At 37.8% G+C, this 26486-nt stretch overlaps 1 protein-coding gene and 1 pseudogene across 3 annotated transcripts in view; one reads left to right on the top strand and one right to left on the bottom strand.

The window, feature by feature from the left end:
* The first annotated feature begins 998 nt into the window (after nt 1-998).
* LOC114029278 lies at nt 999-5095 on the top strand (annotated as a pseudogene).
* A 12817-nt stretch (nt 5096-17912) lies between these two features.
* WDR4 (WD repeat domain 4) overlaps nt 17913-26486 on the bottom strand; it is a 56319-nt gene continuing 47745 nt past the window's right edge. For all 3 annotated transcript variants that reach the window (XM_027843575.1, XM_027843576.1, XM_027843577.1), the window contains one exon: nt 17913-18561. In XM_027843575.1, the coding sequence (XP_027699376.1) occupies nt 18428-18561 (134 nt within the window). In that variant the 3' untranslated portion in view covers nt 17913-18427. The remainder of the gene's footprint in view (nt 18562-26486) is intronic.

Raw genomic sequence — 26486 nt, 5'->3', positions numbered from 1 at the left:
GAAAAAAACTATCTCCCTGTATTTTCCATCCATTGGTCTTAGTTTTACTCTCTACAAAACAACAAAAGACAAAAAAAAAAAATCTAATCCCCCTTCTCTGGGGCTCATAGGGAACTTCCAGACAGTCTCAACACTGAAAACAGAGCTTAACTTTTATGTATGTTATTACAAGCTTTGATAAACATTCATGTTTCTTGTTTACTGTTTTCCACTCTTGATGGATGCCATAATGCTGCTGCTGCTTCTCATCTCATCATTTTTGGTCTGGAAAATTGTTCCCTATTTCTTTAATCCTCTTCTACTCAATGTTCGTCTTTTCCCCCACTGATGCCATAACAAATGGCGGAACTGAAACCAAGCTTATGTGCAGTTATTGATATTTTTTTCAACCTCTTGCTCTCTCCTCTGCTGCAACTCAATTGTCTCTCCAAGTAGGTCAAAAGGTCCTTCACAAAGTAAGGGGAAATTCAGAAAATATTGCTTCCAATTCCTTCCTTATCAGGTTCAACATTCTGATTTATGCAATTCCTCTCCACCCTTCCCCATTCCACCACATACACTGATAACCTGTTTTCTACACCATTTCCCTCTATTCCTCATTGCAGCGCTAGGCGCTGCCACGCTGCAGTCCTCAACGGAGCAAGCATCTGGCTTTTGGCTTTTGCTGGTACAGGAAGGGAGGGGGTAGGGTTGAGTTCTATTGCAAGCCCTTTGTTCATCTGGTGCAGTTCTACAAGAATAACATGTTTGGTAGGGGTGCTGAGTGAGAAAATTAGGGATCAGCCTTTTCTGCTGTTAATCAGGTTATCTTATTAGAGTTCTTGATTTCTTAGCTTTATTTCTTGCGCATAATTCCTATTTTGGAGATGCATGAGGATTGGAGAATGTGTCTAGGTCATGTGATTCTGCTGTATCTATTTTTATATCTACTTGTCCAGCCCATAAGAATGTAAGCTTTTTTTAATGATTGTTCCAATCTTTGTACTTGTATTCCCAGCACCTAGCAAAGTACTTGCACACTGGTGCTTAATAAAAAATATTGATTGATTGATTGATTGATTGATTGAAAGAGGCCTCTAAAGGGCTGAAGATGGGGGGATGCTGTAAATTTGTGGGTTCCTATGTCAAGGTGGGCCTCCATTAGCTGTCTGAAGGCACCAGATAGCTATGTCTATCTAATCAGACAACTTGTGATAGGTACTGGGAGAAACAACCAAGATGGCTCCTTAGACTTCCCTTTTGGTACTGGAAAGGCTCCATTTCTGATATGTGTTCATGATATTTCATCAGTTTTCTTCTCTTCCCAGGAATTCTAGAGTAGTGATTAGTGAGGAAGCAAAAATTGTTATCTCTCACCTCTGCTTTTTTATCTTATGTCTAACTGCAGATTTATTGTTCTTATAGAAATACAGAAATACTTCTGTGGCCTTGGCTGAATTCTGAGAATCCTTCCCAGAGGTAGATTCCTCCATATTAGCTCATTAAGGGCTTCATGGCAAAACAAACAACAATGATTCCAATAAGTTTGCTTACAGAATGAATTTCTGTTATCAACTCAATTCTTCTGAGCTAATCTCCAGATTCTAAAACTTGCTGTAAGCTCAATGAACAAAGAAGTATTCATTCACTGTCATTTGTTGAGTACTTTATACTTTGGGGCATCTTAAATCTATGATATAGGCCATTAGGCAATTACTGGTGGCTAGAATAGGCCACAGCATCGTAACACATCGTCCAGCCTTTATTGAATCTCTCAAGTAAGGATAACTCTAATTGAAAGGAAGTTTTTCTTACATCAAGCCCAAACAGACCTCTTTGAAGTCGCAACCTACTGCTTCCAGTTTTGTGTCATGAAGCCAAATAGGATAGGCCTAATCCCTTTTCCATACAAAATCCTTTAAAATACTTTAAGGCAGATAAAATTTCTACCCAAAATCTTTTCTGCTCCAGGTACATCATTCAAGTACTTCTCATATGACAAAAATCAAGCAACCCTTCATTGTCCTTCTTAGCTACTGTCTTCTGGCTGATGTTCATCTTATCAAAATCCTTCCTAAAATGTGGTGCTCATAATTAAACACAATACAGCAGATGTATTGTGCATAACCATGTCTCCTATTTTGTACTCATGAAGTTTTTGGGTTTTTTAACCCAATTATACTATGTTATTCTTATCTCTCTATTGAATTTAATTGTGTAACCTCCATCTGGGAAGGCTCAAAAGTCCCCTGAAGGACAGCCCTGTGACAATGCATAGCTCTAGGGAGATGTGACTCCTGATTAACTAAGATCTTTCTGGAAGAGAGAAACAGAAAAGGGGAAATATGAGGTGAGGAAAGAGGAATGAAACAAAATATGAGACAGCTGCAGGCATGAGAGGAAAGCCAATATCCCATTACAGCCCTTGATTTCCAGTGCCTGTACCCCTCAGAGAATGCTAAGAATGAACTAGTCAGGTGAGATCTTTCTCTCCCGGGTTGAAAAGAGATTTCATCTGATTCCTGGGTCATAAAGCCGGCTTTACTCTTGTGTATTCTATTGCCTAAAATTTAGAGGTGAGTCCAAGTTTTACAGAACAAATCCTTTTATTAAAGTAATTTGTTCTGTGAAGTTTGGAATCAACCAAAGGGCTGCACTTGAGGACCTAGAGGGCCACATGTGGCCTCTAAGCCACAGGTTCTCCACCCCTGACACTAAACTGCATAGCTTCCCCAATTAAAGTTTTACGTGATTGTTCTGTTAAAAATGTTTTCCTGCTAGCCATGACTCTCTTTTGTATAAGATTTGTGTAAGATTTTCTCCTCCATTTGGCAGGAAAGAAGCTAGCTAGTAGAGATCAAGTTAGCTGTTAGCAGAGGCATGCTAGTGAATGTTTAATAACCAGGTCTCTGAAAATGCACAACACAGTTTTAAGTTTAATCTGCATTATTAAAATTGTCTTCATCACTTTAAGTCTAAACAATCCACAGAACACTAAATCAAACCCTGATATGTAATGCTTGCCAGTTTCCAAGGTGTAAAAACACTGATTAACAATTGGCTCTCATAGAGGCTGACTCCAGCACATCTCCAGGCATCTCTGGGGTGGAATTACCCTACCTCACACAATGACCAGGGAAGGTAGATTTTATTATGACCCCTTAAAAAGAATTGTACCATTTTTCCTTCCCCTCCCCCTCCCCACCTTCTGGTTTCCAGAGCTCAGTGGTGGCAAAAATGGAGTAACCAGAGTAGCAGCACTGGGGGAGAAAGCTCTTGAACTGCCCTTGTAATTATACAATTAAAATTGTATAATACTGCAGTCATGGAGTCCATGCTGAATAAGTTGAAAAATACCGTGAGAAAAGTAATAGCTGATGTCACCAGTGCAACAATGCAAAATTCACTTACCAAGGAGTTTGACATTGGTTGGCATATAGCTACAAGAGGCAATGGGTTAGCTTAGATTTGTAACAGCACAAAAAAGGTCAACCAAACACAAATTGCTTGGTAATTTATACAGGACCAGTATGTGCAAGCTTAGTCAATGTTCTTGGTAACTGGGGAACTTTGCCTTCCACAGTGTCTACTGATATTAAGGATTATAAACTTTATGATGTAGAAATAATATATAGTTTACTTCAAGTTTCTGAAAAATTGTCATTTTTATATAGCAGTGTGAAAATGGTTCATGGAAACCTTACTCTGGAAAAATATGTTGAATAAAGCTGGAGCTGGAAACTAATGGGCTCAAATTTTTTTTTTTTATAATTTTCAACCAATACATCTGAAGACTGTTTCCTTGTAAAGAATGGGATTCAAATTTATTATCATTATGCCTGCCAAATTCTGGATATTTGGTTCCTGAATACATACTTTCTGTGAAATGTCAGACAACATTAGGAGCTACTGTTTATACTATATTTAAAGAAGAAAAAATCTATCTTTGAAGTCAACAAGCAAGATATATAAATATATAGATATACATATATAGGCACATATGTGTGTGTGTGTGTGTTTCAGAAGGCAATTGGATCAGTTAATTCATCTAGGATCCAGTTCTCTATAGAATATACCTGAGTAAGACTATGAACATGTAAAATTACTTTTAAATAAAACTCCACTTGTCAGACCAGATATAGATCAAATGACAAAGATTACCTTCTTTGATGATGTAGCTTTTTTATTTTTTTTATTACAAAGAGATCATCTCTAGAAATCAGTTTTTTTGAAGGACTTACAAAGGTTCTGACCAAACCACCCAAGTGTATGGTAGTACAAAGAATTTTGCCTTGCTTAACCTCAGAATTTATAAACCCTGATGTGCTATGATGTGCTTTGATTCTGACCAGTGTTTTACCAATTTCTGAAGACCGTACAAAAGAGGAGTATGTCAAGTTAATTCTACCTGAAGTTGACCATCTTTAAATAGGAAGAGTCTATTGAGATTTTGTTTACTTTCCTAAAGAAAAAAATTGGGGAGGGGCGGGGCAAATTTGCTACTATCTAAAACACTTCCAGATGAAATAAGGAACAGTATTCTACCAATGATTTATAGAACTTTAGAATCTTTGATTCAAATCCAAGATATCTGTGTAAACATTGTTCTGGACTTTGTAAACCTCAAAGCCTATCCATGCATGAAAAATTACTCTATACCAAGAATTAAAACTGCATGTTTACTTCCATCTTCCCTTGCTGTTCATGTAAATTCATTAGTTCACTTAGGAAAGATTTTGGAATACATGGATATGTAGTTTGTCCTTGATGACATTCTACCCTTTCTACAACAAATTCATTCCAAGGAATCTGCAGTCCTCAAGGGAATTTTAGGTATTTACAAGTGTACTTTTACACCAAAGAGTAGCTTGCTGGGAAACTATTGCCTCTTTTGATTCTTCATAGTATTAAAAGCAATCTTAATCTCAGTGAGTTCAATTCTTTTATTTTGGTCATAAAAGAGATCCTTAATAGATTGGAAACTGAATATAAAACCAAACTGGAGTAACTTCACTTAATGCAAAAAGAACAGAATGAGGAGGGGCGAGAGGACAGATCAGGGACAATAATCCAGCCAAACTCACCCAACATTCCTGTCCAAACAGCTTTAAAATAACTCTTCAAAGAGAATTCTGGAGTGGCAGAGCCAAAAGAAGTTCAGAGTGAAACATTTTTCCAGCCCAAGAATACCTAGGATTTCAGAAGGAAAGGCCTATGACACTGAGGTGGGGGCTATCTGGAGTGTACACAGGGGCAGCAGCGGTGGGCCTAGGAGGGTCTGAAACAGCAGCTTCAGGAACTCTGAGCCCAGAGACAATAAGGGGATCAGACAATGAGTCAGAGATTACAGGGGACCCTGAGCTAATTGGGGACCTGTGTGGACACTGTGACAGGGTTCTATTTGGCAATTCCATTGCTTACACGCAGTTTTGGATTCCAGTGCAGAGAGAAGCACTAGCGTTTGTGGCTGCAGGGGAATAAGGAACATGGTCACAGTTTCAAGGCCTAGAGCAGTGCTAACACTTGTGGCTGCAAGGGATCGGGGGCCTTATTGGGTAAACGCCAGAGTGCAGACCAGGAGAGGTTACATCCTCTTACTGGATGCACCCACCTTGGAAGCACCGAAAATTTACAGACTTGGGAAAGGGCCCCCCTACTCCCAGATGAGTAGAGCCCAACTTTAACATAAAGTTTAAAGTCTAGAAATGAGCTGGACAAATGAGCAAACCACCAAAAAAAGTACTTAATCATAAAAAGTTATTATAGTGGCAAGGAATATCAGGACACAAAATCAGTGACAACATGAAAAGAGGCAAAGTCTCAAAGAAAAAAGCAAATTGGACACATGTCCAACAAGAATTTCTGAAAGAGGCTTAGATTCTTAAAATCTAGCCACCGTTCAGGAAGATTCTTATAATCTAGCCAATAGCTTATTAATGTTCAGACTCCTTAAGAGTCTGCCCAATATGACTGATATTCTAATAAACCTTGTCTTTGGTTGAAAGAAGGATTGGGTCAAATTCTTTCAGGCAGTACTCGCATGTTGTGATTTTGGGGACCAGCACCCCTAAACCTCAACATTTTAGTGGCCTGTACAGGGAAACTGCCTAACCCCAAGTTCTTCTCCAGTCAAGTCTGGAAAGTATGTAAGCCTCCCCCACCCCTCCTTTCTTTCTCTGCGTTGGGGTTGTTCTCCAAGCACCAAGGCTTGAAGGTGCTTTTAGGGAAGATAGTTACTAGGCTGTCTTACACTCAGCCTCACACTCTCAGGCTCTTGGTCCACTGGGTCGGTTTGAGGCCATGGACCTGGGTACGCCTTCTGCAGCATAGAGGACAAGGATGTTCACCCTATCTGGAAGTGTATGCCCAATTCTGTCAATTCTCTCAGCAGTAGGGAATTGGGAAAAACTGCAGATGCTTTTTGGTTCCCTGAGGCTTACTTACTCCCTTCCCTCTACACCTCCGAATCCTTCTTCATAGAGGTTACAGGGAAAAGTTAGAATAGCTGAAAATATCTTGACAGATTCTGGAGGTTTTATGATTGATCATTAAGGAGTTTTGAAACTCCTCCTTATAACCCTGGTCACTCCTTTCTCCCACCTCCTTCCCTTGAGTCAAGAGGTATCTGTTAACCCCTCTCATAGGAGAAGAGAGTTTCACCCTTTACCCCTGGCCTTTGATTTCACCCTCCCCCACCTGGGAAAGGAAGGAGGGAGAGGGGCAGAAGCTACAGTGTGGGCCCCCCTGGCAATGGCCTTGGGCCCTGGGGTAACCTTTACTAGAAGTATCACCCAAGTTCAGCACATCCTGCTCAAGGTAAAGAAGCTAATCTCCGAACTTGGGTAAGCACACTCTTTAAAGTTGTAGTTTTAACTGTTAATGAAATGTTGATCCTTTGTGTAAAGTAATTTGGAAATGCATTTAGCAAAATGGAAGTCACCTGACTGGTAATGGGTTTGTTTCAAGTTTCAAATTGGTGAACTTCTTGTTATCAGTTATGTTGCACAACTTTTCATAATTTGGTTACCACTAAAATATTTTGGCTATCATTGGTTATTGTTTTAATGTGTAAACTTGCCAAAAAGCTTGTTTGGGTTTTGTCTTGCTGAGAATTTGCAAGTATATGTGATGGGGTTGGGATCTGGGCCCCAGAAAGGAAAAACCCTGGACTTTCCCACATGGCCAAATCTGGCATTCACCTGAGGCTATAATCCCATCAACTGACCTTTCATTGTGGACCTCCCTATGGCCCCAGGCTACTTCTCCATTCTCCCTTGGCCATGTGGTCCAGGTCCCTGGAATTCTATTACCTCAGAGACTACTTGGCCATTCCTAGATCCCTCCCATAGGCTTTCTGTATATAAGGTCCATCTTGTCTCCATTAAGATGCTAAGATTCCTAAAATCTAGCCCCTGCTTTCCCATGTACAGACTCTTTAAGAGTCTGGCCAATATGATGGATGTTCTAATAAACCTTGTCTTTGGCTGAAAGAAGGCTTGGGTCAAATTCTTTTGGGCAGGACCCATGTGTTGTGATTTTGGGGTCCCAGGACCCTGAACCCCTAAACCACATCATATAGAAATAATCTCTAATGATTGGCTTTTTACACCAGGACAAATTTAAGTTTGAGATGTAAATCCTAGAAAAGCTTTTCCTAAGCTGTGATTAGTGAAACTTGCTGTGTGAGGTAAAAGCTCATGGGATTTTATTTTGAATTGTCTAATGGATCTTAATAACCCATCAATAAATCAATAATCCACCATCTGAGACATGCCACAAGCTACTCAGAGAGAATGTGATAGTGGTGGAAAGTCAGCATCAGAAAAGCTGAGAAGACAGTTTTAGCCTCAGTCTAAGATGGAATCCTCCTGGCTCAGTTTCCCGATTACGTTCCTTTGAAAGGGAACGTTACCCACCTGACTATTCCTGAGACTGGCTATGAGGTGGATTTGATACTGCATGGTTGGAAAACTGAATTATCTGAATCCAAACAGAGCTAAGGATGTTTTATCCTCTCGTATCTGAGGCCTAAATCTAGTCCCTGCTTTATATCTGGGCCCTGCAGTCTTTTGTGTCTTCCAGACTACAGGCCATTCACCTACAGTTGGTAGCAAACAGTGAGTACCAGCCAATGTCCCCCCATCATTCCCTGGATGTAGCCTGTGCTTGGTTCCAGTCAACCTCCTCTTTAGGACCCCCTCGAGGCAGGGACAGCTCTATGCCCCTTGCCAGCAGGAAGCAGTTTCAGAAGCCAAGACCTTTGCCCCTTACCCCAAAAGAATTTGGGTCTCATTTGTTTTGGGGGGGAATGATGAGGTTGGGATCTAGACCCCAGAAAGGAAAAACCCTGGACTTTCCCACTAGGCCAAGTCTCTGGCTTTCGCCTGAGGCTATAATCTCATCAACTGGCCTTTCATTGTGGCTACACCCAATCTCTCAATTAGATTAACCTTGCCTAGTCCTCCATTGTCTTACCTCCCTATGACCCCAGGCCACTTCCCACCCTTAATCCTATCTAGCCTCCATTCTCCCTTGGCCACTGGATCCAGGTCCCTGGAGTTCTATTACCTCATAGACTACTTGGCCATTCATAGATCCCTCCCATAGTCTTTCTGTATATAAGGTCCATCTTGTCTCCATTAAGATGCTTAGATTCTTAAAATCTAGTCACTGCTCAGATTCTTATAATGGAGCCAATAACTTTCTAATGTTCAGACTCCTCAAGAGTCTGCCCAATATGATGGATGTTCTAATAAACCTTGTCTTTGGCTGAAAAAAAAAAAGGATTCCTGAAAGAATTAGAGATGAATGTAAAGGAAAAAGTGGGGAAAGAAATGAGAGTAATGCAAGAAAATTATGAAAAGAGAATTAACAGCTTGGTAAAAGAGGTACATACACACACACAAAAAAAATGCTAAAGAAAATACCACCTTAAAAAAATAGAATTGGCCAAACGGTAAAAGAGGCACAAAAATTCACTAAAGAAAATAACTCCTTAAAAAGCAGAATTGGCTAATTGAACAAAGAAGTACAAAAGCTCACTGAAGAAAATAATTGCTTAAAAATTAGAATTGGGCAAGTAGGAACTGATTCCATGAGACATTAAGAAACAATAAAACAAAGTCAAAAGAATGAAAAAATTGAAGAAAATGTGAAATATCTCATTGGAAAAACTGGATAAACTGGATAAAAAAAATCTAGGAGAGATAATTTTAAAATTACTGGATTACCTAAAAGCCATGATGAAAAGAGTTCAGACATCATATTTTAAGAAATTATCAAGGAAAACAACCCCAAATCCTAGGAAGAGGGTAAAATAGAAACTGAAAGAATACACTGATTGCCTCCTGAAAGAGTGCCCAAAATAAAAACTCCTAGGAATAATTCTAGCTAAATTCCAGAGCTCCCAGGTCAAGGAGAAATTGTTGCAAGCAGCCAGAAAGAAACCATTCAAATATTATGAAGCCATAGTCAGGATCACACAAGATTTAGCAGCTTCCCTCTGCTCCAGCAGCAGAGGGCTTGGAATATGATATTCCCAAAGGCAAAGGAGCAAGGATTACAACCAAGAATAATCTAACCAGAAAAACAATATCATCCTTCAGGGGGAAAAATGGATATTTAATGAAATAAAGGACTTTTAAGCATTCCTGATGAAAAGCATGAGCCGGATAGAAAATCTGACATTTAAACACAATACTCAAGGGGCAGCTAGGTGGTGGAGTAGATAGAGCACTGGCCCTGGATTCAGAAGGACCTGAGTTCAAATCTGGACTTAGACAAAACACTTGATACTTACTAGCTGTGTGACCCTGGGCAAGTCACTTAACCCCATTGCCTAGCCAAAAAAAAAAAAGAGAGAGAGAGAGAGATCACAGATAAAAAACACAATACTCAAGAGATGCATAAAATGACTATGGGATTGGGCAGGAGATTGAGCTCTAGACCTGGAGTGAGGAAGACCTGAGTTCAAAGGCAGCCTCAGACATTTTTATCTGTGTGACCCTGGGCAAGTCACTTTACCTCTGCCTCTGGAATTATAGCACCTACCTCACAAGATTGTTATGATGATCAAATGAGATATTTGTAAAGAATTTGAAACAATGTCTGGCACATAGTAGGTGCTTAATAAATGCTTACTCACCTATTCTCTCACTCTTGTCATTTCTTATGATGCAAGAATGTTTCGTTGCATTCATACACCACAGTATATTTAATAATTCCCCAATTGCCTAAGATAAATTTTAGGTACCACCCCTAAAATTCTAAAGTTCTTTGTTTTTCCTTCCTTCTCTCTTCCCTGACCCACTTTTAATCTTTTCCTTCATTATCAGGAAGTTAGTTTTGCTTTAGACCAGGGGTCTTCAAGGGTCACAGAAAGACAAACTCAGAGCTTAGGTATGGCTTGTTCTGTTTTATTGATTCAAAGAAAGAAAAGAAAATGGAGGGACAAGTAGATATACTTGGAACAATCTCTCTTCCTTTGGATTCTGCAACCAAGGGTTGGTTCTCCTCTTACCTATCTGACATTTCCTTTTTAATCTCCATCTCTTGTCCTTTTAGCATATACCTCCCTCAAAGTCACCTGAGCCATCTTCCCACTTTACATTCAAGCTAGATAATCTCATCTGCACCCACGGGTTCAACTAGATATAGATAACTCCCAAACCTATATAACAAGTCCTTATTTTTTTTTAAACTTCATCTCTCTTTCAAATTTCCATAATGAACTTAATTACCTGCTGGAAGTCTCAGTGAGGATTCTAATCAGTATCTCAAACCCACGACCAAAACAAAGGTCACCTTTCCCCATCTGCATGCTCCTTTGAACTTCCCTGGTTGTTGAGGGTGTTACCATCTTTCAAGTCATTCAGGTTCATGGCCTCATGAATAATGCTTAAACTCTTTCCTCACCTTCTAGCTCCCACATTAAATCAGGGATCCAGTTGTGATAGGATCACTACCTACCTTCCCTCTCCTCCTCTCCCCCACCCCACCTCCCTAACATAGGTTACACTAATTGGTCTCTAGAGGATGACAAAACTGTGTATGGGATTTGATTGGCCAAGAGGACAGGGTTCTGGTGTGCCAATCAACATTTATTAAGCGCCTAATATGTTGCCAAGCACAAGTGCTAGGGAAACAAAAGGAGGTAAAAGGCAACTTCTGCTCTCAAAAATCTTACAATCTATTAGGAAGGACAACATGCAAATATGTATAAAGCAAGCTATATGAAGGATAAATAGGAAATAATTAACAGAGGAAGGCATTCGTAGTAAAAAGACGATGGGAAAGCCTTCTTGTAAAAGATGAGATTTTCCAGCATACTATACCTTTTTCTTAGATGTTTCCATTAAATGGGATATGAAGAATATAAAAATTGAAATCCAACCATCAGATAGTAAATTTTTTTAAGGAATAGGAGGAAAGGAGAGCATGAAATCTTACACTTTCTCCTTCCCACTATGAGAAATTTACTATTTGGAAGTTAGATTTCCATTTTTACTTCTTCAATAAATACTATTTAGGATAATGTTTTGTTTCTTAATAAAATACTACCTTCTTTACCCTACACAGGACTTTTGGGAAGATCAAATGAGATAATGTATGTGAAAGTGCTTTATGAACTGTTAAGTCCTACGTAAGATGGAGTGGCAATGTATTGTGATTTCTGGGTTTTTACACAAACTATAGCAATATCTTCATTAAACATATATTTTGAGATCTGTTTAATGTTTTATGGTAATAATTGACATTTATATAGTGCTATAAAGTTTACAAAACACTTTCCTCAAACCAACCCTGTTGGGTAGATATTTGTGTAAATTTTTTTCTGAGAAATATTATTTTTGTTAAATTAAAGATTTTCTGTGAAATGTCAGGCAAAACTGAAATAATAAACCATTTCCTTCCCTTGCATTCTCCACATGAATTGTAATCATATTTAGAAGATATTTCCCAAACACTCATTTTGGAAATGTCACTTTACTTTTATTGATTTTTAAATAATTGGGGATCAGGGGAAAAGTTAGTATTTTTTTCAAAATCTATATAGTGCTTTAATAAAGCTCTAAAAGTTAAAAAAAAAAGATGAAATTTTAGTTGGGACTTAAAGGCCATATTGATGTAGCTTCCTGTCCACCTAAGGACTTAAAAGGCCATCAAATGGAGTTAAGGCCCTTCAGATTTGTCAGATGTTCCAAAACCACAAGAGTCACCACATCCTGCCCTCTTGACCAGATGCCTTTGCATATGGAGACAAGGGTGGAGAGGGGGAAAGATACATCTACCCACAGTAAGTCTAATATCTTCTTTTTGAATATCCTTTCTATGCTATGGCTAAGTAAGCCTTTTGTTAATTGCTGAATAACCCAAGTGCCTCATTTCATTCCAACATCAAACCTGAATTTGCAGGATACTAGTTTGAGTTAGGCCCCCCACTAACATATCTTTTACAGTCTACCCGCAATATCTTAAATTTCTCCACTTTTCTCTAATGCCAAAGCTACCATCCTAGTTCAAGCCATTCAGACCCTTTGCCTGCACTATTGTAATAGTGTAACTGGTCTGTTTCCATTCTATTTTCTAGCCTATCCAGCACACAGACACCAAGTCTTCCTAAAGCACAGATCTAACAATGTGTGATTATAGTCTGCAAAAATCTGATTTTTCAGGGCAGCTGGGTGGCACAGTGGATAGAGCACCGGCCCTGAAGTCAGGAAGACCTGAGTTCAAATCCGGCCTCAGACCAAACCCTTGACACGTACTAGCTGTGTGACCTTAGGCAAGTCACTTAACCCCGATTGCCTCACCAAAAAAAAAAAAAAATCTGATTTTTCTGGCCTGCTTTTTCTCTATTCAAAACAAATTTCAGGATAAGAACAGAATTCATTATACAGATTTGGGAGACTTCTGTGCAGAAATGATTGAACTCAGAGATAATTACTGAGGGACTGTCTAGCCATGTTCCCCTTTTCTGCTTGGTACCCCCTTATTCCCACTTGATATCTGGATCTTTAAAGTCTAGAAATATCCAAGCTAGAAACTTCCAGTTTTCTAGCTGCTTGATGTATTTCCGTGACCTCAGACCCACTTATAACAGGACCCTTCCGTTCCCTATAAAACACCTTTAGAGCTACAATCAAGAAGCTGCCAACTAGCTATTTGAATTATCATGAACCCAGCAAAGGTTGGCCTGAGGCCTTAACAACAAAACTACTTTAGATGGTCTTAAGTATGTGTCTAGGGAATCCTATCACTGTGGGTTTTTCCATCTTCCTGCCATAGATAGAAGACCATTGTACCCTACACTCCCTGGTGATGCTGTTTGTATCTTTTCCTCAACCCTTTTCAGGTCTAATTTTGAAGTGTTAATCTCAGCCCCAGTATTAAGATGGGTGGACTACTTCCATTTAGAAGTGTTAGTCTTGGCCACGTAAGGGGCTCATTGTGTGCTCAATATCGTTTCCTCTAGAACCGAAGTTCTTAATACGGGGACCAAAAACTGTTTTAAAAAATATCTTGATAACTTCATTTCAAAATAATTGACTTCCTTTATGATTCTATGTATTTATTTTATGAAATTTAAAAATATTCTAACAAGGGGTCCATAGGCTTCACAAAAGTGCCAAAGGGAACTACAACCACACAAAAAAAGTTTAAGAGCCCCTGTTCTCTCTCTTTTTTTTTTAGGCAATTGGGGTTAAGTGACTTGCCCAGGATCACACAGCTAGTGTCAAGTGTTTGGTCTGAGGCCGGATTTGAACTCAGGTCATCCTGACTCCAGGGCCGGTGCTCTATCCACTGTGCTACCTAGCTGCCCCAGAGCCCGTTCTCAAGAAATACACTAGTAGTTAACAATAACTGGCATGTATACAGCACTTTAAGGTTTGTGAAGCACTTCACACATATTGTCACATTTGACTCTCATAATAACCCTGAAGCAAATGCTATTATACATTTTTGATTTAATGAGGAAACTGAGGCTAAGAGATTAAGCAACTTGCCCAGACCACCCACATAGGCAGGTGAAATCATCTTTTTTATTCCAAATCCTGCACTCTATCCAAACTACTTCACCACCACTTTGCAGCATCTTGCTCTAATTTCAAGGTTCAGCTTACAGAATCTTAACAGCATTCACAAAATCCAAGGGGCTTTGCAGAATGATTAGATGGCCTAGTTAACCACGAAATAGATCTTTTTGACTCATGTGGAAATGTCGACTCATTGACTTTTTTGACTCATGTGGAAATGCTATCCACATCCAGAGAAAGAACTATGGAGCCTGAATGCATATCAAAGCATATTATTTTCACTTTTGGTGTGGTTTTTCCCTTTTGTTCTGTTTCTTCTTTCACATGACTAATGTGGAAATATGTTTATATGACTGCACATCAGACTGCTTGCCATCCTGGGGGAGATGGGAGGAAGGGAGGGAGAAAAAATTTCAAATTCAAAATCTTATGAAAAATGAGTGTTGAAATCTATCTGTACATATAATTGGAAAAAATAAAATACTCTTTACTAAAAAGAAAGAAATAAACCTTTTTATTACACTATTAAGGGAGTGCCCAATAAGTCCCTCACACTGGAGCCAGGACAAAAAACCTCAAAAGCGGATGGCTATCAATCCCCTTTCACACTGAGGCAAAAAAAAAAAAAAAATTTATGTGTCAACCTCATCATCTACGTGGACATCCGTGGAACCTATACGGCCAAGGTAAGTGAACTTATCCGCAATATTCAAAAATTTTCCATTTGCTGTAACCAATGTCTTCACATATGATGGTGTGGTACTGGCTGGTGGAGAACCTGTGTTTTCTTGGTGTTGTTAGGCCAAAACTAGCACAAGCAGCAGAGAACCAATTCATACTTTGCTGCATTTCAGCTTCAGAGTGCATTGAGTGCACAATCATCTGTGAACAAAAAAATCATGCACCAACTCTCCCTCCACTTTAGTTTTAGCTTATAGTCTTCTCAAGTTAAATAATTTACCATCAGTGTGGTAGCGGACCTTGATACCCGCCGTTTTCATCCTCGATGAAGGCATCTGACAACATGGCTAAAAACATCATGCTAAAAAGCATGGCAGCAAGCACACAGCCTTGCTTCACTCCACTGGTGCGAGAGCATCACTCACCATCTGGAACCCAGGCATGCAGTCTATCATGAAACTGACATACAACACTGATGAACTTCTCTGGGCAATCAAATTTGGACCTAATTTTCCACAAGCCCTTACAACTGACAGTATCAAAGGCCTTGGTCAGATCGATAAATGTTGTGTACAGACCTCTGTTCTGCTCCTGGCATTTCTCCTGAAGTTGTCAGGCAGCAAACACCATATCTTTCTAAAGCCACACTGGTTCTCCGGTAGATGACCATCTTTCAGGCGAAGGATCAGGCTATTAAGAAGGACTCTGGCAAGAATCTTACCAGCAATGACTAAGAGAGAGAACCCCCTGTGATTGTCATAGGACAATTTATTTCCTTTACCTTTACAGAGATGCACAATGGAGACATCCTTGAACTCCTGGGGAATAACCTCATCTTGCTCTATAATCTAGGGGATTTCAGTCAGCTTTTGTATGAGCAGTGGACATCCCACCTTATAAATCTCAGATGGAATAGAATCAGCACCAGGCACTTTGCCACATGAGAGGAGCATTAATGGCGCTCAAAAAGCCTCTTCTTCAGCTGGAAGTTTGGCTGGAGAGGAATTAATTTCAACCTGATGGATACGGTCAATGACTTCAGCATTGATTGATGATGATCTGTTGGGAACGTTATGGAAGCATTCAACCCATCTCTCCAGGATCGTGGCCTTATCCCTAATCAATGCAGCTTCATCAGCACTGAGTAGTTGAGACGCACCATAGGTCTTTGGCCCAGAAACAGCCTTCAGGGCATCATAAAACCACTTGGGTTGTTACCATCAGGATAAAACTGAATTTCATCTGCCTTCTTACTGAGCCAAGAATCCTGCATCTCTCTAAGCTTCACTAGCACTTTACTTTTGATGGAGTTAAATGTAGTCTTCTTGGAGACAAACTATCCTGCTGGTAAACGCCCTGGACTTCTCGCTTTTCATTGAACAGCTACTGAATTTCCCCATCATTTTTGTCAAAACAATCTCCATGTTTGAGTGATCTGGCTAAGATGAGTAAACGCAGCGCTGTACACCACATCTCTGAAAGCAGCTGACTCCTTTCCTGTTCCACTGTTGCCAACTGTGTGTTGGCTCAACTTTCCCTCCAAATCAGCAACCAAGTCATGTGAGAGAAGAACTCTAATCTGCTGACATTAAGTCTTCCATCAGTCATCTTGCCTTTGGGCTGCCACTTTCTTTTAATGTGAATATTTAGCTTGGAGAGGATAAGCCTATGATCAGTCTAGCACTCTGCGCTATATGTTGCCTCCGTCACTCTCATATCCCGTCTGTCTCTTCTCTTTACAATGACATGGTCTATTAAATGACAATGTTTGCTGCAACGGTGCATCCACAAAGTTTTATTGCATTTAGGTAATGGAAGACAGTCTTGGTGACAAGAACATGAGATGCACAGGTCTTCAGTAATAAGTGACTGCTGCTGTCACTGTTTCTAACTCCATTCCTTCCAAGGACTCCCTGCCATGTCTGGTGGTCTGTGCTTACTCTCACATTAAAGTCATCCAGAATTATAAGCTTGTCTTCTGTTGGCACACTGATGATGAAGGTCTCCAGGTCAACAAATTTTTCTCTGACCTCAGGGTTCATCAATGGTGGCATGATGCTTCCCTACAAATGGTAATCTCATCGTCATGAGTCTGTCATTCACTCCTTTTGGTAGGCATACAAGCTTGTTGACTAGATTAGTTTTCACTACAAAACCTATACCAGCTTCACAGCACTTCCTTTCACTGCAGTCACTCCAAAACACGTGTATCCACCTCTGACTTCAATAAGCTGGCTTCACTTGCCAGTCTTGTTTCACTCAGGGCTTTGATTAGAATAAATTCAACAGGGATAACCATAAAGTCTTACATTTAGATTCAAGAAGCCAATTTCACAAGTTCACAATGGGGAAAGTGAATATATTCCTTACTGGCTCCCTATTGTTTTTTAATCCCAATTCTTCATATACATTTTAAAGAAAACAATTTTCATCAATCTTTACAAATTGTCAGACGTGGCTAACATATGGATTTGTTTTGCTAAATCATGCATAACTGTTATAAGGATGATGTTTTGTTTTTTTTTTTAATAGGCAGAGAGATTTTTGGAGAGAGAGACTTTTTACTAGAAAAAGAAGAAAAGAAAATACATAAAAAAAGAATAAGAAAAGATTAGGAAGGAGACATGGACAACCAGGACATCTTTGAAATTAATGTTGCATTTATTAAATACATTTTTAAAAGAAATGCAAACTGCATATAATGGAGACATGCAGTTTTGCATGCAACCTGTTTTTACTGTTTTATGTAAATATCTGTTTGTTCATGTTTGTCAAGTTCAGAAAAAAAAGGATCAATTTATCCTTACTTTTCACCACTCTACCCAAAAGATCTCTTCAGACATATAAAATTAATTACCAATATCTAAAATAATATTTAATGTGAAGGTGATGGGTTATATCAGTCTCTCAAATAAACAAATTAGTGATATGTCAAAAAATATATTTTGAAATTAAGAAATGAACTTTCATTCAATTCCTCATTATTTACTTTATTACCGTTTTCATTTAATGCCCCTACTTTGAAATTTGTGCATCTTGTATAGTCTGGCTCAGAGACGTACTGGTGGGAGTTCAGGAGGCTGAGTTTTTTTAATAGCTGATGACCCAAAATAGCACATCTAACCTGGTGAGAAGCAAGGGGTCCCAGATTACTACCTTCAAAAAAGAAGATAACAGGCCTTGTACTTGTACTACAATTATTTATAACATCTTCAGTTAAACTTACAAACTTTATTTCTTCCCTCAATTGGAGGATAAAATATATATACAATAAAGGACCATAGGCACAATATCATTTCCTCTTAACAAAGGATACTGCCATTTTATCCCAAACAGCTTGATTCAAGTGCCTTCCTAGATCTGAATAGCACTAACCACCGCCAAGTTTAGGAGATACAAATAGTTTACACCATTTTCTTTTTCAAATATGATGGGGGAAAGGAGAGTAAGTCAATGTAAAACATGATTTCTGCCCACCTGAATTTTTACCAAGTACTGGATTTACAGAACTAGTATTCAAATCTCAACTGTCACTTTCTACCTGTGTGAACTTGGACAAATCAAAACTTCACTGAACCTATTTTCTGATCCATAAAATAAGAAGGATGGAATAGATGACCCCTACAGTACTCAAGCTTTAAATCTATGATCCTATGACCTTCAAATGACTAGGGAAATAACTGTCACATGGGTGTCTTTCATTTCTTTTCTGTTTGCCTTTTAAGACCTAGTCAGGGATTCTTCCTTCTCTTCTTTTTCTCCAACTGCTGCTGTACTCTTTCTTCTTTTTTCTTCAAGTAATTAGTCATGTTATCAAATGTTGTCTTGTAGAGACTGCTAAAGCTATCATCCATGCCTGGGGATCCTGTGATGGGGAAAAAAAAGAACAATAAATAAGGTATCTTTTAAGAGCAGGATGCTGATATAGCACCAAAATATAACTGAACCCTCTCTCAAGGCCTCATTATAAAGGCAAACTTAATTAATTAATTAATACATATACTACATTATTTAGGAAAAATGGATTGCCCTTACATCAAATTGAAGGGGTGGTCTCAGAAATTAGGAAATAGCTAGAACATGATGGATAGAAAATTATGATCAAGAAACCTGGATCACACATTGGATTTTCAATAAGGAGATGGGTGACACTGGATTAATCAACTAAAACTCTAGGCCTCAGATTTCTTATTGTTAAAATTAGGCTAGATCATTCAGTCCCAAAATTTTAAGATTTTGTGATTCAAATGACTCATCAAGTATTTAAGCCAATGTTTTTCTTTATTTAAAAGAAATGGAAAAGGGAAGATGGTAGAGTAGGTCAGAAAATTCTAAGCTCTCAGGATTTTCCCCCACAAAACAGATAAAACAGCACCTCAGGGCAAATACAGAACAGTAAAAATAAATAAGAGTAGTGACAGAACAGTGGTCCCCCTGAGACAATCTGAGAATATCTAAGAAAAAATCCCAGGAAGAAGTTTGGTCCCTGTGAAAAGTAAACACCTCCAGGCTGGGCTCACTTAAACAACAAGCAACAAGCCCTGGGGTTAACTGGGTAGGGAGGCTGCCTCTGTCCCAGTCACAGGAACTTTTATCCCCAAGAATGACAGTGAGGGCAGTTGAGCACCTGAGTTGGGGCAGACCAAGTGTACCTCTGCTGACAAGCAACACCAGAACTAGCACACACCCAGTGAATGCAGAAGCAGTGAGGCAGAGGCGCTGCCGGCTGTGGGCACTTACAGGAGGCTGGAGGTCTTGGTTTCACATTCCGGGGCAGAGCAGAAAACTGAAGAAGAATCTGAGGCCAGAGGTACCATTCCCCATACCCCAGGACTAGAGGGGATTACAAAAACTAAGCTGCTACAAATAAAAAAAAATGCACAGGCAAAGGAGAAAGACTAACCATAGAGAGTTCTCTATGGGAATAGAGAAGAATGGGGTTCGTCTTCAGGAGGATATGGAAGCAAAGAAACCCTCTTCTACCCCAAAGAGTAATGTCAAATGGTCGCCTGCCCAAAAAGAATTCAAAGAACTTAAAAAAGACTTTAAAAATCAAATGAGCGAGATTGAGGAAAAACAAAAACAAACCAAAAAAAGAACAATCTAAGAAAAACAAGAAGATTATGAAAACAAAGTCAACCAATCAGAAAAGGAGATCCAGAATCTTAAGAAAACGACTCTGAAAATCTGAATTGGGCAAGGGGAAGCCAGTAAAGTTATAAGAGATCAAGAAATAATAAAATATAAAGAATGAAAAAATAGAAGAAAATGTGAAACATCTCATAAGAAAAACAAGTGATCTGAAGAACAGATCAAGAGAAAACATAAGAATAATCAAGACTACCTGAAAGCTATGATCGAAAAAAGAATCTTGATACAATAAATACAAGAAATAATTAAAGAAAATTGTTCTGAAGCATTAGAACAAGAAGGGAAAGTAGAAACAGAAAAAAATCCACCGATCACCCTTGAAAAACATCCTACAAGGAAAACGCACAGGAATATCATAGTCAAATTCTGAAACCCCCAGCTCAAAGGGTTTACAAGCAACAAGAAAAAAAAAATTTTAATAGTTTAAATTCTCACAAAGAGAATCACGCAAGACCCAAACTAAAGAACCACAGCTCCTGGAACACTATATACCAAAGAACAAAAGAACTGGGGTTCTGGCTGAAAATATCATACCCAGCAAAGTTAAGTATAATCCTGAATGAAGGGAAAAAAATGAACATTTAATGAACTGTCAGACTTTCAGGACTTTGTCTTAAAAAAAAAAAAAACCTGAACTTAATACATTTGACATACAAGAGCCAAGAGAAATAAATATAAGGTACATATCAAAGATTAATTATAAAGGACTCAATAGGGACAGACTGTTCACCTTTTATGTATGTAAAATGTATATCTAAGATTGTTATTATTAATTGAGTAATTCATAAAAATGATTGGAGTAAATCTGATATGACTTTTAAAAAAAGTAAAACCGTTTAGGAACCGTTAAAAAGAGTAATTTTCTCATACAAATGAGGTGCAAGAGGAAGAACTGACACAGAGGAATTCTAGAAATCTACTTTCATGGGGAATGGGTTCAAGAGGGAACAATACATATATATCTAGAGGAGTATAAAAGTCTTCTAAATTCAGAAAGAAATAAATCACTAAGGGGATAGGGTGGGGGGAGAGGAAAAGGGAGGGATCTCTAGAGGGGAAGGTGTGGGAATAGCCTAAAGGGGGGATATAGAAGGGTGTTTAGATTTATGGTAATGGGAGGATAAGAGAGGGACAGGGGTAAGAGGGTAGGTTAAGTAATAGGAGGGCAAGGTGGCAGACAGAAGTAAAGTAGAGGAGTCAGGAGGGATAGGAAAATAAGAGATACACATAAACATAAAAACAAAGATCAGGAGTAGAATTTGTTAGGGAAAGCATATATTTATATATCTATGTATGTATGTATATATATGTGTATATATATATATATGTGTGTGTGTATACATATATATCTACATATAAATATATCCACACTTAATTGTAGCCTCATGGGGGGGACAGGAGGAAAAAAGAACAAAGTAAAAAGTGCACAGCAGAGAACAAAAGAAAAATCACAAGGAAGCAAAGAAGGACAGCTCTCAACACAATGCATAGTATTTATTACATAGGCTTTCTTGAAAAGGAAATTTATTGCTACATATTTTGAATACTCTCCTACTTTCTGCTGTGCACATGACTTTTTTTCTTTTCTTAATGTGTATTTAAGTTTTAATATTCAAGTTTATAATGTTTCTTTTCCTTTTCTCATTGTGTATTTAAGTTTTAGTATTTAGGTCTAAAGTAAGAAAAGATTTAAAAAAGGAAATGTTTTATGCAAAACTTAACATCAAACATAAATACAATGAAAAGGCTTCATAGTAACTATTTATACTTAATTTCAATGACTGTAGTAACACCTTTTCACTCCCTTTTAAACTCTCTTTAAATTTCTACCCATCAGGAATCTCAATTTATTCCCATTTACTTTCCCTCATATAATCATAGCATATACTCCATTCTTCTAGCTGTGCTTTTTTCATTTTATATTATATATTATTTCATAAACATCTTTCGAAATTTCCCTGTATTCCTCCTACTTTTTGCTCTTAATCATATTAAAGTAAATCATTACACTAACATGCCAACTGTTAGACATTTAGGTATCTGCTAGTTTTTAGCTATTACATAAAATGTTGCTCCAAAAATCTTTGAATAGGTAATTCAGCCCTGCTCCCCTCCCTTTTTTGGGGGGTGGGATGGTGGAATGTAAAACCTTCAAGGCATATTCCAAACTATGGAATTACCAAGTCAAAAGGTATGAGCATTTTTGAGTTTTACTACATTTGGAGATGACACAAAACTCTAAGTAAGTCAACATCAAGTATAACTTTTCTTTTAGCTAACATTGATTTTCAATGCTTTCTTAAAAATAAGTTTTCAATATCTTTTATGACAAAAATTTTTTCCAGGTATCCCTCCCTCTGCAGTCTCCTTGAGAGCCATCTTATATAACAAATAGTAAGAAAAAAAAAGAGAAAAGAAAATTTAACATACCTCAAGTTTTCATTTAAGTATTCCTTTATTTTTGGTGTTTTTAGTTTTACAGTTATTGGCATAGAGATCTTGTGTATTTCTAGGTACATTATGTATCAAATATTTGACGAATTTTTTTGTTATCCTATACAGGTCCCGTCCTCCTCCCCTTCCTCAAAAAAAACTTTTATTATTTATTTATTGTAACACTTATTTTTTTAAATTTTGGGTTCCAAATTCTCTTTTTCCCTACAGCCTCTTTCCCAGCCATTGAGAAAGCAAGCTACATATCAATTATACATGTGAAATAATGCAAAACATATTTCCATATTAGCTATGTTGCAAAGAAAAAAAAAAGACAAGAAAAAGAAAGTAAAAAAATTATATTTCAATTTGCCCTCCAAGTTCATCAGTTCTTTCTGGAGGTGGATGGCATTTTCCATCATGAGTCCTTTGGGAACTGTCTTGGATAACTGTATTGATCAGAGCAGCTAAATCTTTCACAGTTCATCACCATCATAATATTGCTGTTACTGTATACAATGTTCTCCCAGTTCTGCTCACTTCACTTTGCATCAATTCATATATGTCTTGCCAGGTTTTTCTGAAATCATCCTTCTCGTCATTTCTTATAACACAACAGTATTTTATTGCAATCATATACCATAGCTTATTCAGTCATTTCCCAATTGATGGGCTTTCCTTCGATTTCCAATTCTTTGCCACCACAAAAAGAGCTACTATAAATATTTTTGTATATATAGGTCCTTTTCCCTTTTCTTTGACCTCTTTGGAATACAGACCTAGTAGTGGTATTGCTGGGCCAAAGGGCAAGCATAGTTTGATAGTCCTTTGGGCACAGCTCCAAATTCTTCACCAGAATGGTTGGGCCAGTTTACAGCCCCACCAACAGTGCATTAGTATCCCTATTCTTCCATAAGCTCTCCAGCACTTGTCATTTTCCTTATCTGTTATTTTAGCCTGTCTGTTAAGTGAGGTAGTACCTCAAAACTGTTTTAATTTGCATTCTCTAATAAGCAGTTATTTAGAGCTTTTTTTACGTAACTATAGTTAGCTTTGATTTCTTCTTCTGAAAACTGACTATTCATAACCTATGACCATTTACCAATTGGGCAATGGTCCTTATTTTTATAAATTTGGCTCAGTTCCCTATATATTTAAGAAATGAGGCCTTTATCAGAGAAATCTGCTATAAATCACCTCCCTCCCCCAGTTTCCTGCCATCCTTCTCATTTTGGCTGTTTGTTTGTGCAAAGCCTTTTTAATTAAATGTAATCAAAACTATCCACTTTACTTCCTGCAATACTCTCTATCTCTTGTCTGGTCATGAAGTCTACCCCTGTTCAAAGATCTGACAGATAAAATTTTCCATGTTCCTCTAATTTGCTTATGATATCACCCTTTATTTATGTCTAAATCATGTACCCATTTTGATTTTTTTTTTGGTATATGATGTTGGTTTTCTTGGTATAAGATGTTGGTCTTTGCCTAGTTTCTGCCAAGGTGCTTTCCAGTTATCCCAGCAATATTTGTCAATAGTGAGTTCTTGACCTAAAGGCTTGGATGTTTGAGTTTATCAAACAATATATTCAGGTTTTAAAACTTTGTTTTATTAATTTTACTCATAAATAAGAAATGAAGACTTTTCATGGATTAATCTATATTTGGCCATTTCCTTTACTATATTCATTAATTCTTTAGCTGAGGAGGTTGAACTTTGAGATACACTTATAGTCCAAATGTTCTAGTCCATCATCTATAAATGATAACATCCTGACCTCTAATTTTCAATGTGAATCCTTTAATGTCTCTTACCTATCTTTACTGCAACTGATAGAATCTGTAGTACTATGTCAAATAATTCAATGTTATATGCCAAATAACCACAGTTTAAATAGATACTCCTGCTTTGTATATGTTTTTATTGGGAATGCTTTTAATGTTTCTCCATTACATAATAAGTTGGCTCTTCACTTACCTTTTATTGTGTTATGTTGAGGAATAGTTTTTCTTTGCCTATTGTTTAGTGTTTTGATGTTATTGGATCTTATCAAAGATATTTTCTGAATCTACTGATATAATTATATAGGGGGTTTCTGGAGATTTCTTTTCAGCTACATTTTCATGGAATCATAGAATTTTAGAACTCAAAGGGACATGAGTGGCCATCTAGTACAACCCAAACTAAAAAAAGAAATCCCTTTACAATGTACCTGGACAAAAGGATATCACCTAGGATATTACTGAATACCTCCAAGGACGGGGAATATACTACCTTGCAAAGAGGCCTATTCCAATTATGGACAGTGGTAATTATTAAGGAAATGTTCCTGTCATCAGTCCTAACAACTCTTCTGTGATTTCTATTTACTGCTGTTGGTTGTGAATTCTGAGAGCAAACAGAATAAATCTAATTCCTCTTCCACAAAACAGCTCTTCGAAAAGGTTAAGATAGCATTCACCCTTGAGTCTTCTCTTCTCCAGGCTAAATATTCTCAGATTCTTCAACTGATCTTTACATGACAATGACTGAAGGTCTTTTAGAATTCTGGCCACCCTCAACTGACCACTCTCAGGCTTATCAATGTTCTTCTCAAACAGTAGCATCCAGAACTGTAGACTGTTAGACCCAGAATCCAGAATTCTAGATGTCCTATGCTTAGGACAGAGTACCTCAAGACCGTTGCCATCTTGCTCCTACAAGCTATTCTTTTTTTAATGCCGTACAGATCAAATTAGCTTACCTTAGTTTTTTTAGTAGCTGTTATCACATTGGTGTTTAGTTGTTCAGTTGTGTCTAACTCTTTGTGACCCCATGGACCATACTGTCCATGGGGTTTTCTTGGCAAAGATACATTAGTGGCTTGCCATTCCTTTCTCCAGGAAAAGAGATTAAATACTTGCCCAGAGTCACACAGCTAGTTAAGTGTATGAGGTCACATTTGAACTCAGGTCTTCCTGATTACAGGCCCAGTATATATCACATTACTGACTCATATTGAGTTTACAATCCACTAAAAATCCTAGATCTTTTCCAAATTACTATCTAACCAAGCTTCTATCGTCTTATATTTGTAAAATTATTTTTTAATCCAAATTATTTTAGTTTACATTTATCCTTATTCAATTTCACTTCTGGGTTATGTGACATTAGGAGAAGGGGAGAAGCTCTTCTTGGTGAATAACCTCAATTTTTCTCAGTGAAATATGAAGCAAGGTTGTCAACTGAGGTCAAGAGCAATGGAAGATTTAAGGAAGAATGAAAAAAGGCTTGGAAAAATTTTTGTAGAGAATGGAATAGTGAATCAATTAAAAGGATTACCTTGCCACAATAAGGCCCAGCTGAAATTATGTAACAAATTTATAGTGCACACAGTCAGCACAATGGGAAAATAGCCTGGTGGCAGCTGCTAATGTTTTCTTGATTGCCTTTTTCAGTATTAATAACATGAGAAAGATGGATATTAAATTAAAAACTAGTCTTGGATAAGATGCAGTTACTCCTAGGTCATACTGCCTGGCCAGCATGTTCTTAGGTACATAAATCATTTGTATTATTAGACTAAACAAAGTATAATTTAGAAGGCAAATCTACATGTAAAAACAAAACTTAACATCTTCTATCACACTGCAAAAAATCAAATAAAAATGATCTGTCAATAGTTTATCCATCCTAATGCTTCCTTCTTAACAAGAATAATTGGGTTGACTGTAAACTGAAATTCAAAACATTTATCATGACTAGGTGAAGAGTTTCATACACTGAAAAGGTTTATGAACTATCTAAGAGTTTTGAGCAAAAAATATAAAAGTCTAGAAATATAGGATAATTAGATCTATCCCCTTCACTCAACAGAAGAAGGGGAAGAACATGTAAAAAACTGCTAGAATGACTGGGGAATATTTATGAATGTAGGCCAAAACTCCAAAGCAATTCAACTGACTACTGTGCTTTCCTTTATCTGATCAATTTGTAATTGGCATATTCTCATGTACTTAAGTCCTTGCTTACTCTGAGTTTATGTATTTATAAGAGTCTCCAGTTTCCTGGACCTACTTCAACATGAAACTGCCCAGCCTTCTAACATCTGTGGGCCAGTCAGTGGTTGGGCTTGATCTAGGTTCACTTGGTTCATATACAAGTCAGTAAACCCTAGAGTTAGATCAAATGATTACAGATTTCCTTTAATTCCCAAACCTGACTGGCAC

The sequence above is a fragment of the Vombatus ursinus genome, unplaced genomic scaffold (genome assembly GCF_900497805.2).
Source record: "Vombatus ursinus unplaced genomic scaffold, bare-nosed wombat genome assembly UNPS02014924.1, whole genome shotgun sequence".
NCBI classification, from domain to species: domain Eukaryota; kingdom Metazoa; phylum Chordata; class Mammalia; order Diprotodontia; family Vombatidae; genus Vombatus; species Vombatus ursinus.
The sequence above is the reverse complement of the archived record's forward strand: the minus strand, read 5'-3'. Positions and strand labels throughout refer to the sequence as shown.